This window comes from Oncorhynchus mykiss, chromosome 1 (genome assembly GCF_057628025.1).
Source record: "Oncorhynchus mykiss isolate SJ-2025 chromosome 1, ASM5762802v1, whole genome shotgun sequence".
In the NCBI taxonomy this organism is placed as follows: domain Eukaryota; kingdom Metazoa; phylum Chordata; class Actinopteri; order Salmoniformes; family Salmonidae; genus Oncorhynchus; species Oncorhynchus mykiss.
Genome location: NC_143022.1, coordinates 82,424,835 through 82,443,675, shown reverse-complemented (window position 1 = coordinate 82,443,675; position 18,841 = coordinate 82,424,835). Strand labels below are relative to the sequence as shown.

At 46.5% G+C, this 18,841-nt stretch overlaps 1 protein-coding gene across 18 annotated transcripts in view; it reads right to left on the bottom strand.

Moving 5' to 3' along the window:
- LOC110530085 (girdin) overlaps window positions 1-18,841 on the bottom strand; it is an 80,448-nt gene that overhangs the window by 44,850 nt on the left and 16,757 nt on the right. For all 18 annotated transcript variants that reach the window (XM_036986194.2, XM_036986199.2, XM_036986209.2 and 15 more), the window contains exon 3: window positions 18,120-18,228. In XM_036986194.2, coding sequence (XP_036842089.1) covers window positions 18,120-18,228 — 109 coding nt within the window. The remainder of the gene's footprint in view (window positions 1-18,119; window positions 18,229-18,841) is intronic.

The following is an 18,841-nucleotide window of genomic DNA, read 5'->3' as shown; positions in this document are numbered from 1 at the left end:
ACCGTATGAGTTACTACAATACAGTATGAGTTGTTATTACCGTATGAGTTACTATAGTAAGTATGAGTTGTTATTACAGTATGCGTTACTACAGTACAGTATGAGTTGTTATTACAGTATGAGTTGTTATTAACGTATGAGTTGTTATTACAGTATGAGTTACTACAGTACAGTATGAGTTGTTATTACAGTATTAGTTACTACAGTAACTATGAGTTGTTATTACAGTATGAGTTACTACAATACAGTATGAGTTGTTATTACCGTATGAGTTACTATAGTAAGTATGAGTTGTTATTACAGTATGCGTTACTACAGTACAGTATGAGTTGTTATTACAGTATGAGTTGTTATTAACGTATGAGTTGTTATTACAGTATGAGTTACTACAGTACAGTATGAGTTGTTATTACAGTATTAGTTACTACAGTATGAGTTGTTACAGCTTGAGTTGTTATTAAAGTAAGAGTTGTTACAGTAAGAGTTATTACAGTAAGAGTTGTTGCAATGTGACTTGTTATTACAGTAGTAGTTATTATTACAGATGTTCACAGGATGTTATATATCCTGAAAAAAAGTGTACATATTGTTTTCAATGACCATCAGAATGAGTAGTGATTGCATAAGAAGACGGAGACGCCATCTTTAAAAGGACCACTGCAGAACCATGCATGAATACTTTCCCCTCTCCTTCCACAATGCGATAGCTAAGCCAGAGAGTTTCAGGGAAGCCGTTTACTCTGAAGCGACGGTACAGACAGAGGAATGCCCAGTGGGGATGTTATATAAAGAGTATCAATTTGTGAAACCAATAGACAAAGCAAGGGTCTCATGTAGCATCGTTTGATGATATCACCCGTCCTGTGTGTGTGTGTGTTGAATGTGCAACAACAAGGTTTTCATATGGCCATCATAAAAACAGGATGCCCATCAAAACGCACACTTTAAAGCTCACACACAAGAAGGCACATACAGAAACCAGGCACACACCGTCACACCATCAGCAGAAACCTTGTCATCAGCTGACTAGTAAAGCTGCTTATCCCCTGCTCCTCCTAGTTCAGCACACCACCATGCTGCTGCTGGTACTCTGACAGACAGGCAGTCATGCTGACTGATTGATTCTCCACGGTCTTCATCTATTATGTCAAAAGCCAAGTACTCACTAAACGAGGGAGAACTGTCATTAAACAGCTTTAAATATTGATTCAGTCATTTAGAAGTCTGTTGGACTGGTATGAGACTAGTGGGCAGTGCTGGTTTGACCCACTGCCCTAGGGCCTGTCTCTAATCTCTAACAGACTGCCGGACTGACTGGCTGTTTGGAACAGAACTAAGGCCTTTGATAATGACCTTGCTTACTGTGTATGGATAGCAATTTAAGCCTGTGTTGGGCCTTGGGCCAAAGAACTCCAACCCAAAGTAACCATTAAATTCTATGTGGGGCGGTGGCCTGACATCTGTCCAGCTCACATTACGTCCGGAGAGCTTGGGTTGGTGCATCTGTGTCTAACGATTAAACTAACCCCAAGATACTGGACTAGGGCCTATATCAGAGAACACGCCCGAAATATGTTCAATGTTGAAATATTTCTCCAACTACCTGTCATAACATTTAGAAACATACATCTAGTGAATCTTAATTTGCGTCCTCTTCTGAGACTTCTGTGGTCAAATTGAAAGAGTCGTTTTTCAAGTATAAAAGACGAGGGCTATTATCTTCAATATTTAATGTTCACCGAGGCAAACTCCACATAGACATTTTAAAGAGGGTTACATGGGGCCTATGTACTATTCACTCTGATGCAATGAAAAATAAGTGTATTGTTATTTAACACCTCATGGTGAAGGATAATAAACCCTTTCAGTTTGGTTTTTTATTGCCAGAAGGTACACAATGCTTTTGTAACACATTGCTACCACTGGTATCAAGGCAAAAGAGGGGAAATGATTATGTCTACTGGTCATATCAGGCTGTTAATAAGCTTGTCTCTGTTCAGAGAGATGTACGGTCGTAGACGTTCATATGACGTGTATGACATGACAGGAGGAAGAACAGACACGCGTGGACAAAAAAAGGATGATGCCTGTCACACTAGCCCAGAGACAGGATGTCAGAATGTTCTCAAGGTCATTCGTTTCCTGGGGTTACACAAAGAGAATTTGCCATGGTTGCCATGGTTTTATGTGTCAGTCAGGATAAGAGCGTCAGTGTGAACGAGCTGCAGCTCTGCTGTGCTGGTGAAAGGTGGGAGGAGGATTATATGGCTAACCCCACAGGAAGGGAGTACCTTCACATTTGTCCATGCTTCCAGAACAGAATAGATTGAGTAGAATAGCATGTGATTTCTCATCATTAAATGCTATCCCACCTAAATGCATTTTAAAGTGAGAAGCACAGAACACCCATGTGGCCTAAGGTGCTGACTGCTGAGTCAGACCCCAAGACAGCAACTGTGGCCTTGGGTAGTTAGGAACCTACAGAGTGACAAATACAAACACTCTTTTTTCTCGACTACACACAACACCTGCCCCTTTTCTAGCTGCTGCCTCCCCCTCACTGACTGACACACACACACACACACACACACACACACACACACCCACCCCTGTCTCTCTCGGCGGCAGGCATGTTTGCAGTACGAGCACATAGCACAGTCAGGCACTGCGTCAAAAGCCTGAGTAATCTTTACCCAGTCTACCCACAGCACATGCTCTCAATGTCACCCTCTCTCTATTTGGGTTAAGAATCTCCTATTTCATGGAGGGAAAACACAGGGAATGGAAAGCCTCATATTCAAGATATAGGATATCAAGCGTATTCCTGTTTGATGGATCATGAAAATGTGAATTTCATGCACATCTCACAATCTTTAAATCCCCTGTCTGCTTGAAGTGGGGGGTTGAATTCTATGTAAAGGAGAAGGGGGAAGCGTGTACAGATTGGCCAATGATAAACTCCATGATGTTTCATTATGGATGCTTGACTAGGCAAAACAAACAAACAGCCTAGGGCTAACTGCTGAATCACAGAGCCTGAATCAATGCTAAAACCCGGTTTGCATATTAAAATAAGTGTTTGTCTGTTAAAATATGGAGTTTGGATTAGTCCATGCTAACTGGAGTTTACAGCCCAATCTGTCATGCATAAAACATAAAACAGTCAGGAATGGGAACCACACTGTGGGGTGTTATGTTGATCTGATATAATGAGAATGGGGTGGCAGAAATACTGCAGCGCTTTGAAATTGAAAAGCCTCCCTATCATCCGGAGTGGCAGAATGCCTGGCAATATTCATGATGAGAAAATAATCCATCTGTAAAACAGTTCAGCAGATGTGTCAGTGGAGAGAGAGAGGTGAATAGATTACACTTCCTGTTCACACGGTCTACTCTTGAATTATTGATCAGCTCCGAGTTCATTGCGCTTCAAAACTGGGTCACGTTACAATCAGAGGTCTGTTACTGGAGTTTCAGTTCTCTAGTACCATGTTGCTCAGACCAAACCTTCATTCTCTAGTACCCATGTTGCTCAGACCAAACCTTAATTCTCTAGTACCCATGTTGCTCAGACCAAACCTTCATTCTCTAGTACCATGTTGCTCAGACCAAACCTTCATTCTCTAGTACCCATGTTGCTCAGACCAAACCTTCATTATCTAGTACCATGTTGCTCAGACCAAATCTTCATTATCTAGTACCATGTTGCTCAGACCAAACCTTCCTTCTCTAGTACCATGTTGCTCAGACCGAACCTTCATTCTCTAGTACCATGTTGCTCAGACCAAACCTTCCTTCTCTAGTACCATGTTGCTCAGACCAAACCTTCCTTCTCTAGTACCATGTTGCTCAGACCAAACCTTCAGTCTCTAGTACCATGTTGCTCAGACCAAACCTTCATTATCTAGTACCATGTTGCTCAGACCAAACCTTCCTTCTCTAGTACCATGTTGCTCAGACCAAACCTTTATTCTCTAGTACCATGTTGCTCAGACCAAACCTTCATTCTCTAGTACCATGTTGCTCAGACCAAACCTTCATTCTCTAGTACCATGTTGCTCAGACCAAACCTTCCTTCTCTAGTACCATGTTGCTCAGACCAAACCTTCATTCTCTAGTACCATGTTGCTCAGACCAAACCTTCATTATCTAGTACCATGTTGCTCAGACCAAACCTTCATTATCTAGTACCATGTTGCTCAGACCAAACCTTCATTCTCTAGTACCATGTTGCTCAGACCAAACCTTCATTCTCTAGTACCATGTTGCTCAGCTCAAACAGTGTTTTCACACAGTGCATCAAAACATAACTAATTTATGCGATAACATGGTGTTAACAAAAGGAGTTGCTCAAAACATCCACAACCCTCATTATGCCAGAATGTGAATCCTCCTGACATGCTATGCTAACTATACTGAAAAAATGTATAAAATGCAACATGCGACAATTTCAAAATAAGCTTTTTGTGTATGTGGAACATTTCTGGGATCTTTTATTTCAGCTCATGAAACATGGGACCAACACCTTACATGTTGTGTTTATATTTCTGTTCAGTGTACATTTACATTTTAGTCACTTAGCAGATGCTTACATGAGCGATTTAAAGGAGCAATAAGGGTTTAGTTCCTTGTTCAAGGGCACAGACAGAGTTTCCACCTAGTCGGCTTGGAGATTAAAACCAGCAAACTTTTGGTTAGGCAAGGGGAAATGGAATACCTAGTCAGTTGCAAAACCCAAGCTGGTGTGGCTTAAATCGATGTCCACATCATCAGCGCCCAGGGAGCGGTTGTTGTTGGGAGTTAACTGCCTTGCTCAAGGGCAGAAAAATAAACAAATCCCCCAACGCTAGGCAACCTGCCCCAACCCTCCCAACGTTAGATGACCTGCCCCAACCCCCCCAACGTTAGATGACCTGCCCCAACCCCCGCAAAATTAGGTTACCTGCCCCAACCCTCCCAACGTTAGATGACCTGCCCCAACCCTCCCAACGTTAGATGACCTGCCCCAACCCCCGCAACGTTAGGTTACCTGCCCCAACCCTAGGTAACCTGCTCCACCCCCCCAACGTTAGGTTACCTGCCCCAATCCTCCCAACGTTAGGTTACCTGCCCCAACCCCATCAACGCTAGGCTACCTGCCCCAACCCCCCCAACGCTAGGCAACCTGCTCCAACAACGTTAGGCAAACTGCCCCAACCCCCACAACGTTAGGTTACCAACCCCCTCAATGCTAGGCAACCTGCCCCAACGCTAGGCTACCTGCCCCAACCCCCCAACGCTAGGCAACCTGCCCCAACCCCCCAACGCTAGGCTACCTGCCCCAACCCCCCCAACGTTAGGTTACGTCGCCCAACCCCCCCAACGCTAGGCAACCTGCCCCAACCACCCCAACATTAGGTTACCTTGCCCAACCCCCCCAACGCTAGGCAACCTGCCCCAACCCCCCAACACTAGGCAACCTGCCCCAACCCCCCAATGCTGGGCAACCTGCCCCAACCCCCCAATGCTGGGCAACCTGCCCCAACCCCCCAACGCTAGGCAACCTGCTCCAACCCCCCAATGCTAGGCAACCTGCCCCAACCCCCCAACGCTAGGCAACCTGCCCCAACCCCCCAATGCTAGGCAACCTGCCCCAACCCCCCAACGCTAGGCAACCTGCCCCAACCCCCCAATGCTAGGCAACCTGCCCCAACCCCCAAATGCTGGGCAACCTGCCCCAACCCCAGGCAACCTGCTCCAACCCCCCAATGTTAGGCAACCTGCCCCAACGCTAGGCTACCTGCCCCAACCCCCCCAACGCTAGGCAACCTGCCCCAACCCCCCAACGCTAGGCTACCTGCCCCAACCCCCCCAACGTTAGGTTACCTCACCCAACCCCCCCAACGCTAGGCAACCTGCCCCAACGTTAGGTTATCTTGCCCAACGCCCCCAACGCTAGGCAACCTGCCCCAACCCCCCAACGCTAGGCAACCTGCCCCAACCCCCCAATGCTAGGCAGCCTTCCCCAACCCCCCAACGCTAGGCAGCCTGCCCCAACCCCCCCAACGCTAGGCAACCTGCCCTAACCCCCCCAACGTTAGGCTACCTGCCCCAACCCCCTCAACGTTAGGCTACCTGCCCCAACCCCCCAACGTTAGGTTACCTGCCCCAACCCCCCCAATCCTGCCCCAACGCCCCCAATGTTAGGTTACCTGCCCCAACCCCCCCAACGTTAGGTTACCTGCCCCAACCCCCCCAACGGTAGGTTACCTGCCCCAAGCCCCCCAACATTAGGTTACCTGCCCCAACCCCCCCCTCCAACGTTAGGTTACCTGCCCCAACCCCCCCCCCACGTTAGGTTACCTGCCCCAACGTTAGGTTACCTGCCCCAACCCCCCAATGAGGGGGGGGTTAACGTTACCTGCCCCAACGTTAGGTTACCTGCCCCAACCCCCCCAATGTTAGGTTACCTGCCCCAACGCTCTTACCCTAGTTAGCCAGGTAGCCTAGAGGCTACTTTTTCCTGATAGACTAGGCCCTACTTTCTTTTTAAAGTATCTGTGACCAATAGATGCATATCTGTATTCCCAGTCATGTGAAATCCATAGATTTGCTTATGAGACAGTGTGCTCTGCTGACACAATAAAACTGCTTGCTGACATCTTCTGTCCTGCTGATTTACCTTTCTAATACAGTTGCTGCCATATGCTTTAAGATGCTAACAGACAGTAAGCAACCAAGGTCTCTCATTGATTTCAATGAGTAGGGCGGCAAAACGCAAGCAGTTTTGCAAGCTCCACGGTTCGTGGTGCTCGCTCTGCTAGCTCGGCGCTCGGGGCACCAAAAGATGCATGGTTGACCAATGAGCATTCTTCATCTTGTCAACCAATCAAACAATGTTTTAATGACAACATTCGAGCTGACAACAACCGGGACTCCTGGTCTCACAGTAGGCAGATTTTCTCATGGTTCAATTGCCATTTAGCGTGGCCCGATCAGCACTTTAATGCTGATCTACCTACTCCCTTTTCTTCCTCAGCGGGGCTGGACTGGGCTGGGCATCAACACAGTGTGCCCTGGCTGTGTGGAACCCCAGCCCCAGGAACCAGCTGTAGGAAGGGATGGAAGGAGAGAGGGAGGAGACTGCTGTGTTTTTGTCACTGTCTGTCTAAGCAGCTCACTACCCCCAACTCCCCAGGTTCCACTACCAGCACCACTCAAACAGGGGTGCAATTGTGCAGCAGAGTGAGAGTGCGCCTGTGTGTGTTGGAGAGGAGGAAGAGAAGAGGGGGAAGATGGTTGCTTGCTTGCTTAAGAACTTGGAATGCTTGAATCACAAGCATTCTGAATTAGCACTCAGAGTTGGTTACCATAGCAACGACAACAGGGTTTATTCTCCCCAGCCGGGTGAATCTTCGCTGGGTGTCTCTCTCGTTCGCACACATGTGCGTATGCACACACTTCTGGGCATAGCACTGCAGACTTCAATCCTCTACTGTACAGTACAAACATGCTGTGAATGTGAATCTGCAGACGGGCTTAAGCTGTTCAGATAGCAGAAGAAGACACACAGAGCGGGGAAAGAGAGAGAGTGGGGAAAGAGCGGGAGAGCGGGGAAAGAGAGAGAGTGGGGAAAGAGGGGGAGAGCGGGGAAAGAGAGAGAGCGGGGAAAGACGGGGAGAGCGGGGAAAGAGTGGGGAAAGAGGGAGAGAGTGGGGAAAGAGGGGGAGAGCGGGGAAAGAGGGGGAGAGCGGGGAAAGAGGGGGAGAGCGGGGAAAGAGGGGGAGCTGGGAAAGAGAGAGTGGGGAAAGAGGGGGAGAGTGGGGAAAGAGGGGGAGAGTGGGGAAAGAGGGGGAGAGCGGGGAAAGAGGGGGAGAGCGGGGAAAGAGAGAGAGCGGGGAAAGACGGGGAGAGCGGGGAAAGAGGGAGAGAGTGGGGAAAGAGGGGGAGAGCGGGGAAAGAGGGGGAGAGCGGGGAAAGAGAGAGAGCGGGGAAAGACGGGGAGAGCGGGGAAAGAGGGAGAGAGTGGGGAAAGAGGCGGAGAGCGGGGAAAGAGGGGGAGAGCGGGGAAAGAGGGGGAGAGTGGGGAAAGAGGGGGAGAGTGGGGAAAGAGGGGGAGAGTGGGGAAAGGCGGGGAAAGAGGGGGAGAGCGGGGAAAGAGGGGGAGCTGGGAAAGCGGGGGAGAGCGGGGAAAGAGAGAGAGTGGGGAAAGAGGGAGAGAGCGGGGAAAGAGGGAGAGAGCGGGGAAAGAGAGAGAGAGCGGGGAAAGAGAGAGAGTGGGGAAAGAGGGAGAGAGCGGGGAAAGAGAGAGAGTGGGGAAAGAGGGGGAGAGCGGGGAAAGAGGGGGAGAGCGGGGAAAGAGGGGGAGAGCGGGGAAAGAGAGAGAGTGGGGAAAGAGGGGGAGAGCGGGGAAAGAGGGGGAGAGCGGGGAAAGAGGGGGAGAGCGGGGAAAGAGAGAGAGTGGGGAAAGAGGGAGAGAGCGGGGAAAGAGGGAGAGAGCGGGGAAAGAGGGGGAGAGCGGGGAAAGAGGGGGAGAGCGGGGAAAGAGGGGGAGAGCGGGGAAAGAGAGAGAGCGGGGAAAGAGAGAGAGTGGGGAAAGAGAGAGAGTGGGGAAAGAGAGAGAGTGGGGAAAGAGGGGGAGAGCGGGGAAAGAGAGAGAGTGGGGAAAGAGAGAGAGTGGGGAAAGAGGGAGAGAGCGGGGAAAGAGAGAGAGCGGGGAAAGAGGGAGAGAGCGGGGAAAGAGGGGGAGAGCGGGGAAAGAGGGGGAGAGCGGGGAAAGAGGGGGAGAGCGGGGAAAGAGGGGGAGAGCGGGGAAAGAGGGGGAGAGCGGGGAAAGAGAGAGTGGGGAAAGAGGGAGAGAGCGGGGAAAGAGGGGGAGAGCGGGGAAAGAGGGAGAGAGCGGGGAAAGAGGGGGAGAGCGGGGAAAGAGGGGGAGAGTGGGGAAAGAGGGGGAGAGCGGGGAAAGAGGGGGAGAGCGGGGAAAGAGGGGGAGAGCGGGGAAAGAGAGAGAGTGGGGAAAGAGGGAGAGAGCGGGGAAAGAGGGGGAGAGCGGGGAAAGAGGGGGAGAGCGGGGAAAGAGGGGGAGAGGCTGCAACTCCAGAAAGCAACACAATGGAAACAAGCTGCACCACAGCAGCCTTCCTCTTTCTCACCTGAGCACCGGCTAGTTAGTTACACACCATAGTCTCACACCACTTAACACCATGCGTGACAGATCTGTATCGTGTTAAATTAATGCAAGAAAAGATCTCCTAATGTTGAGGATTTCAAAAAAAGCAGGAGCATAATGAAAACCTTTAGACTGTATTGTAGGTCTGATTCAGAGTTGAGATAAGCCTACACAACTGAAATTATTATGTAATTGAATGAGTTCAGCGCAAAGAATTCAGAATACCTCCCAGTGTGAATAGTGACATAAAACATGGTCTCTACTGTGCCTGGTTACATCAGATCTGCTAATGTAGGTAACAATTCAATCCTGGCCCAAGGTTACTGTAATTTCCAAGAGATCATAGATTTAGTGCCGATTTGGATAAATGACAGACCTCTCATCAACGCATCCATGTAATTATGCCTGCTGTCTCATTCACTAGTAGCATCAGCTGACCAAATGACCCCAGGGGTCAGACTGTCAAGGACCTAGCCTGGTGGAGGCACCTCCACTGGCACAAGCTCAGCCCACACTCCCCTCCCGTAGGGTCTGAAACCTGCCCTGCCACTCAGAGACAGGCATCTTCTGGCAGGTGCCAACAGTGCCCCGCCCCTCTTACAAAATCAAGCTCTGTTCTCTCTACTTTAATCTAAATGAAGCTTGAAATGTGCTGCTCTTCCATGCATGCTTAATAAGACAACCTAAGTCTAAGTCTCTGAAGTGGCTATAATGTTATGAGAACACTTACTAGATAGAAATAGTGGTGTAGGTCAAGGTTCTAGAGTACCGGACTCAGGTCATTCTTGGTACACTTCTGTACTAAAGCAGGTTATGGGGATGGATCACTTACTCTCTGTCAAAAAAAGGCCTCTCTCTGTAGGGGTTTCATTTTAGCCAGCCTCTCAACTGATTATGTGAGGATCAGGATGTTGCGAAAGGGTGCAGTTTGAGTGTTAACAGAGAGAACTCCTGCCAGTTTGAGTGTTAACAGAGAGTACTCCTGCCAGTTTGAGTGTTAACAGAGAGTACTCCTGCCAGTTTGAGTGTTAACAGAGAGTACTCCTGCCAGTTTGAGTGTTAACAGAGAGTACTCCTGCCAGTTTGAGTGTTAACAGAGAGAACTCCTGCCAGTTTGAGTGTTAACAGAGAGAACTCCTGCCAGTTTGAGTGTTAACAGAGAGAACTCCTGCCAGTTTGAGTGTTAACAGAGAGTACTCCTGCCAGTTTGAGTGTTAACAGAGTACTCCTGCCAGTTTGAGTGTTAACAGAGAGAACTCCTGCCAGTTTGAGTGTTAACAGAGAGAACTCCTGCCAGTTTGAGTGTTAACAGAGAGAACTCCTGCCAGTTTGAGTGTTAACAGAGAGTACTCCTGCCAGTTTGAGTGTTAACAGAGAGAACTCCTGCCAGTTTGAGTGTTAACAGAGAGTACTCCTGCCAGTTTGAATGTTAACAGAGAGTACTTCTGCCAGTTTGAGTGTTAACAGAGTACTCCAGGCCTGCTAGAGATCTGGTGGTGCTCAACGAGGGTGGTTTGTTAGGCTATATATTAGGCTATATTAAGACAGGGGCAGTACTGATGATAGATCATACAATTATAATTTCTCTGAACACGGTGAAGTCACTGAGACCATCTATTTTTAGATGGATGAACATGATGCCATGAGCTGTAAAATCCAACTCTACTAAGCCATAAAAATCACATTGTCTATACTTTCCTACTGTCTAGACTGGTATATATATATATATATATATACACAGTGCCTTGCGAAAGTATTCGGCCCCCTTGAACTTTGCGACCTTTTGCCACATTTCAGGCTTCAAACATAAAGATATAAAACTGTATTTTTTTTGTGAAGAATCAACAACAAGTGGGACACAATCATGAAGTGGAACGACATTTATTGGATATTTCAAACTTTTTTAACAAATCAAAAACTGAAAAATTGGGCGTTCAAAATTATTCAGCCCCCTTAAGTTAATACTTTGTAGCGCCACCTTTTGCTGCGATTACAGCTGTAAGTCGCTTGGGGTATGTCTCTATCAGTTTTGCACATCGAGAGACTGACATTTTTTCCCATTCCTCCTTGCAAAACAGCTCGAGCTCAGTGAGGTTGGATGGAGAGCATTTGTGAACAGCAGTTTTCAGTTCTTTCCACAGATTCTCGATTGGATTCAGGTCTGGACTTTGACTTGGCCATTCTAACACCTGGATATGTTTATTTTTGAACCATTCCATTGTAGATTTTGCTTTATGTTTTGGATCATTGTCTTGTTGGAAGACAAATCTCCGTCCCAGTCTCAGGTCTTTTGCAGACTCCATCTGGTTTTCTTCCAGAATGGTCCTGTATTTGGCTCCATCCATCTTCCCATCAATTTTAACCATCTTCCCTGTCCCTGCTGAAGAAAAGCAGGCCCAAACCATGATGCTGCCACCACCATGTTTGACAGTGGGGATGGTGTGTTCAGCTGTGTTGCTTTTACGCCAAACATAACGTTTTGCATTGTTGCCAAAAAGTTCCATTTTAGTTTCATCTGACCAGAGCACCTTCTTCCACATGTTTGGTGTGTCTCCCAGGTGGCTTGTGGCAAACTTTAACCGACACTTTTTATGGATATCTTTAAGAAATGGCTTTCTTCTTGCCACTCTTCCATAAAGGCCAGATTTGTGCAATATATGACTGATTGTTGTCCTATGGACAGAGTCTCCCACCTCAGCTGTAGATCTCTGCAGTTCATCCAGAGTGATCATGGGCCTCTTGGCTGCATCTCTGATCAGTCTTCTCCTTGTATGAGCTGAAAGTTTAGAGGGACGGCCAGGTCTTGGTAGATTTGCAGTGGTCTGATACTCCTTCCATTTCAATATTATCGCTTGCACAGTGCTCCTTGGGATGTTTAAAGCTTGGGAAATCTTTTTGTATCCAAATCCGGCTTTAAACTTCTTCACAACAGTATCTCGGACCTGCCTGGTGTGTTCCTTGTTCTTCATGATGCTCTCTGCGCTTTTAACGGACCTCTGAGACTATCACAGTGCAGGTGCATTTATACGGAGACTTGATTACACACAGGTGGATTGTATTTATCATCATTAGTCATTTAGGTCAACATTGGATCATTCAGAGATCCTCACTGAACTTCTGGAGAGAGTTTGCTGCACTGAAAGTAAAAGGGCTGAATAATTTTGCACGCCCAATTTTTCAGTTTTTGATTTGTTAAAAAAGTTTGAAAGATCCAATAAATGTCGTTCTACTTCATGATTGTGTCCCACTTGTTGTTGATTCTTCACAAAAATAAGTTTTGTACAGTTTTATATCTTTATGTTTGAAGCCTGAAATGTGGCAAAAGGTCGCAAAGTTCAAGGGGGCCGAATACTTTCGCAAGGCACTGTATATACATACACAGGGGCTGCAGAGTAGAATCTAGCTTCAATCATATCTTTATGGCAACCCAGGACAACACTGTGAGGCCGTTGGGGATGATGCGTGCTTGCTAGCTATCGGCACAGCTCTGACATCAACCGGACATTTAGGTTTAGCATGTGAGATTAGCCTCAAGCAGGCCTACATGCCCTAATAAACTGGATTCACTCATGTTTCAGATGTTAGGGCCATGGAAGAAATCCCTTACGGATTACGAGATTCCCAAATGAAATAAATGTTGTGGATTGCCGATGAGGATGATGATTCAAAGAAAGAAAAACAACCTCCAGCTTGAAGCTTTCGCATAACAACACACATCACACACACATTCCTTTAAATCTTTCCATGATGAAGTTCAAGACAAAAACAACAACATCCACCTGAGGCTATGCTCTAGACATCTCAGCCCTCTGGCCCACAGTCTTTGTGTAGGTCTGCCAGCCTTAACCGAGAGGGGAACAGTCTCCCTGAGCCTCTAAAACAAGCTCCACTACTCTGGGGCTCAGAGTAGACACATGCAGCATTAAAGCCTCATATGTGGATGATTATTTAACATTTGGATGATAGCAAAGAGGATCTGGGCTGTGAGTGTGCCATCCCCTTTTTAATGGCTTCTAAACTGGGCATGGGGTGGGGTCACATGATGCATGAGGCTCAGTTCCCCGAGGACCAGGCCCTGTGTGTGAATGGAGCTCTGTTCCCCTTAACGCAGTGAAAACAAAACGAGCGACTGCCTTCACAACACACCCCAAAGCAAAGCAGTGCTAAACGGCGACATAACACAGGTCCACTCTTCAATTCATATCGATACTGAAAAGTGTAGGCCTATAAGTCATGTCTGTTTTTGAGCTTGACGTGATGCTACACACATGGAAAATGTTTGGCTGGCGAGAGCTCCAAACAGCTCTGTACTGTACGCGTGCCAACCTGAGACCACCAAATTAAAAAGTGTTCTAACATTCATTTGGATTGAGTAGCCTAGAAGAGAGGCCTTAACAGGACTAATCTCAACAATACTGGCAAACCCAAAATGACTAAGTATCATTACTAGGAAACTAAAAATGCAATAAATCCCAACATCCTCTCCACATTATCGCTTAAAATGGAGCTTGGAATGTTTGTAAAATGACTAATTCCAGTGTGAAATAGAGTTAACGAGTTAGATCTCCAAAGCGCCTTCTGGCCCATCACAGACTTGATGAATCACCAGACAGTGATTCAGTGAACTGGTGAGGATCACAGCTTCACAGTGGAATTCAGTGGACTGGTGAGGATCACAGCTTCACAGTGGAATTCAGTGGACTGGTGAGGATCACAGCTTCACAGTGGAATTCAGTGAACTGGTGAAGATCACAGCTTCACAGTGAAATTCAGTGGACTGGTGAGGATCACAGCTTCACAGTGGAATTCAGTGAACTGGTGAGGATCACAGCTTCACAGTGGAATTCAGTGAACTGGTGAGGATCACAGATTCACAGTGGAATTCAGTGAACTGGTGAGGATCACAGCTTCACAGTGGAATTCAGTGGACTGTGAAGTACCTGTGAGCGATGCATCCACCAATGATTACCTCATGCCCTGATCCCAATGACCAAAGCCTAGCTGAAGAAGGTATGATGTACAGCTGAGTGATGAAGATCCTGAAAGAACATGAACAAGAATGAATAGCCTACTTCATAAATAAAAAGTTATGCAATTTTAGAGTGAAAATCTCATGCACTCTTAGCATGATACTACAAAGTCATACCTAGGAAAGTGTTGGCAACTTGGCTCTAATCAATCCTTCTGACAGAAACAACTCATGAGTATTGCTTCTTCCTACAAAACACCACCACAATACAGCATCGTACTATAGTAACACCCTCTCCATGCCAACAACAGAACCCCCAAAAGGCTATTACCTCCCTATTTCATCGAGTGACTAGCGCCTACACATATTTAAGCAGCAGTGTGTCTAGACAGTCTATAAGTGCAATAGCAGAAACATTGGGACACATGGTATATACATGAGAGAGCTGACACTGTAAAAAACATATGAGGGGGGGAGGGGGGGGGTAATCCCAGAGGAGTGGAGGTCTATAGCCTGACGCCGGAAGACTTTGAGATGAGTCAGCATGATCAGTAACTCAATAATGTTCCTCCTACCCTGATATTAAAGAGTGAAGCTACACTGCAGAAGCTTGACAGACAAAGCAATACCAAGCTACACACACACACTAGTACATCACCACCATATCTGCTCTGCTACCATGTGCTCACTATAGATGCTGCGGTTAACTCCCTTAAATAGAAGCTAGAGAATTGATAACATTTCTAACATGTCCATCTGGAACGTTTGAGATTCAAATGGATAAATTAAAAAGCAGGAAAAGGAACAACTGGCACCAGAGCAAAGAAAACCAAATCCATTTTTCAATGTGTCAATAACCAAGCGGCTTTTTCTAGACTTTGAACAGCCGCAGAGGATGTGGATGGTGAATGATTGGGACCTGGTATGTTAATATATATAAAAAAATATAGGAAAATGTATGCACTCACTACTGTAAGTCCCTCTGGATAAGTGTGTCTGCTAAATGTAAATAATTTGGTGGGTGCTAATTTTGTCCTAATATTATTTGCATATCCTAACTCCCCCTGAGACACCCTCGGAGAGTGGAGTTACGGCCAGGGTCTGCCATTATCAATGGCGACCCTGGAGCAATTAGGGATAAGTTCCTTGCTCAAGGGCACAGACAGATTTTTCACCTTGTCGGCTCTGGAATTTGATCTAGCGGCCTTTCAGTTACTCACCCACCGCTCTAACCGATAGGCTATCGGCCACCCATCCACTAGCCTGGCTTAGATTCAACCAGGCCCACCAGTCATTCAGGTTGATAACTAGCAGCACTGAAGAACCAGGGTGAACCTTAGCCAGGGCAGAGATAACAACTTAAGGCTGGATAGTAGGTAATCCAGAGCCTAGGAATAAAAAGTATGTGCTGAAGGTGGCTTCAAGCCAAGGCCTCACTAAGATGTCAAGGGGTCTGTTGACCGGCAATTGACCTTTAATCTGAGCGAATGTCTTTGCACTCTGCTTCTAAACACATCATTCAAGATCGTAAGACTGAGCTGTTCTTGTTTCAGCAGAGCGATTACTGGTGTTCCCTAATCAGCGAAAAAAGTGACACCAGAAAAAGACAAGCAGTGGTTGCTGCCAGCTGGCCCACTCTGATCTACTAGTCAACAACTGTTGTCATCCACACCAAAGGCCAGTCATCCATCCAATCTCAACCCTTGATGAAAAGTGAATGAAGTAGTAATCAAGTGGATCTCAAACTGACAAGGCTCTGCTCATGTCTACTCCAACACCAAAACAACGCCACACAAAGGGAAAATGTTGTCCACACAAAGGGAAAATGCCAAGGCGTTTCCAGTTAACTGGGTAGTTGATTGTGGGAGCTAAAGCCTCTCAACGACCATTGAGAGACTTGCTAGAAAAAGGGCAGGAGGAACAGTGGGGGCTTCTAATGGACACCGGGCTGAATATATATATAATGAATTATGAGGTTAACACAAAGGCAGGGAGGGCCAGGAAAAGACTGATGACACCCACCCTAGAAGCACAACACTTTTATTGTTTCGTTGTGCTTGCGGCTACTGCTTCCAGCTTACATGCGGCTACTAAGGGTCTTATTAAAGGCTCTTGGCTCTGTGACAGATAATTTTGAAAGACATTTTGAGAGGGCCTAGCAGGGCTTTCTCAAGGCTAATGACCTGTCGATAAACAATGGCCCTGTTTCAATGAGATGTTCATGGGATGTTTATATTGGATGTTCCAAGGTAATGGACATTCTTTCTACCCAAGTATGACTGTTAACCAAGCTTTGACCAGAGCCTTGGCCATCATCCTACTCTTCAATATGGTATTTAGCAAATATTTGTCTTACCTTTTAACTCTGGACTGGTGGAAATGAGCCCGTAAGTAAGCATTTCAGTGTAAAGTCTACACCTGCTGTGTTCGGTGCATGTGACCAATAACATTTGATGATGAGCATTGGGCTTATTGGAATGAGACTATGTAGTAAGCATTTCACTCTTAGTTCACACATGTCCTTTACGAAGCATGTGATGAATAAAATTAGATTGTATTTCAGTTGCTGCTATGAGACTTGCTGAGCTGCAGATGATTATAGAAAGACCAATGACAGAGACTTCGTGGGAAATCCTCTCTTCACTGAGACTGTGATGCTTGATAACTCCCACACCTTCAACTCCAAGCATTCCAGCAGTTTATGTTGTGCATGCTGGATCTCGTACTACCTGATCATCATTCAGAGTGCCAAGACACACTGAGACGACCAATTATCTCTTCCAGCAGCAACGCCTTCAGCAGAAACACCAAATTATCATGGCTGAAATTCTTTGTTGCCCTCTATGTGAAGTACTAAGTGTGTTCCCTCTTGACTGCGAGGTTGGCAAAAAGCTGCTGGACAGATGTGCTGACTGCTAGATAAGCTTTCCATGCTAGAGGTATCACTACAGACCCTGGTTCAATTCCAGGCTGTATCACAACCGGCTGTGATTGGGAGACCCACAGGGCTTCGCAAAATTGGCCCAGCGTCGTCCGGGTTAGGGATTGGCAAGGGTAGGCCTTCACTGTAAATAAGAATTTGTTCTTAACTGACTTGCCTCTCACTCAACATCAACAAAACAAAGGAGATGATTGTGGACTTCAGGAAACAGCAGAGGGAGCACCCCCTATCCACATCGACGGGACAGCAGTGGAGAAGGTGGAACGTTTGAAGTTCCTTGGCGTAAAAAGGTTAAATAAAAAATACATGTAGGATATTAAGACCAAAGCCCCTCCCCTCTGCAATCATGGCATATACCAGATCGTCAGCAGGAAGCCCCCCCTTCCCTCTGTTCATCAGATTAATTGGAAGTCTCATTACTTGAGCAGAATGGAAATGATTAACTGTGCTCTGAGATTACTCTCACATGCAAGAACATGATATGATCTAATGCAGTAAAAACCTCAGCTGAGCAGCAAAACAGAGACACTACAGGCAGACAGCTTTTAAAGCTACTATAGTGGGGAAGTAACTCCTAATTTTGTGTCCATTTTAATACTGTTCGGCGCCTTCACAAAACTGAAGCCAAAATACATCCCGGATCTTCATTAGTGAAAGCGTGAGACCCACATCAGTGTTTCAGCTCTAAACCTTTGACTGTCTGCATGCAGCTCCCGTCCATTTATAGAATCCTCTGTGACATCTGGATGGAGGTCCCTGTCCCACATCACACCAACCACAGACATCTTCAAATATGTGTGTTTATACTTATTTTCCAATGTGTGTGTGTGTTTATAGGGTAGTTTAAATGTAAGTGTGTGTGTGTGTGTGTGTGTACATACGTCCAAGGCAGTCTCCACTGAAACTTGTCTTGATGACAAACCTCAGAGACAAATACGTCATTGATCCCAAATAGCTAGGAGACGCATGGTTTCAACAGCTCAGCACAACGAACCAGACCTCAGCACCAGATGCACTCTATCATGTTTCCATTAGAGCTTCAGGGTTCACTGTACACTCACCTGGTAATAGGACTTGATCTGTCGGATCAGGATGGAGAGGTTTTGTATGCGCAGTGTTGAGTCATTGTTCACTTTCTTGTTGGTTCTTTGAACAGTGGCTTTAGGATTTCTATGGGGAAGAAACAGATGAGAATAACAGCAGAGATGAGACAAATCCATTCGGAACTGTAAATTCTGCTGTCTGTCACTCAGTCAAATGCTGCATTAGCAATACCGTGATAAGTGAGTCAGTAACCAACCAGGTTGCCATCCAACCTTTTTTTGCAAGTATACTGAACAAAAATCGAAAATGCAACAAGCAACAATTTCAAAAATTCATATAAGGAAATCAGTCAATTAGAATAAATAAATTAGGTTTCTAATCGATCGATTTCACATGACTGGGAATACAGATATGCATCTGTTGGTCACAAATACCTTAAAAGGTAGGTAGGGGCGTGGATCAGAAAACCAGTCAGTATCTGGTGTGACCAACATTTGCCACATCTCCTTCATACACGTCCATCCAGAGCATCCCAAACATGCCCAATGGGTGACATGTCCAGTGAGTATTCAGGCCATAGAAGAACTGGGACATTTTCAGCTTCCAGGAATTGTGTACAGATCCTTGCGACATGTGGCCATGCATTATCATGCTGAAATATGAGGTGATGGTCGTGGATGAATGGCACGGCAATGGGCCTCAGGATCTCGTCACGCTATCTCTGTGCATTCAAATTGCC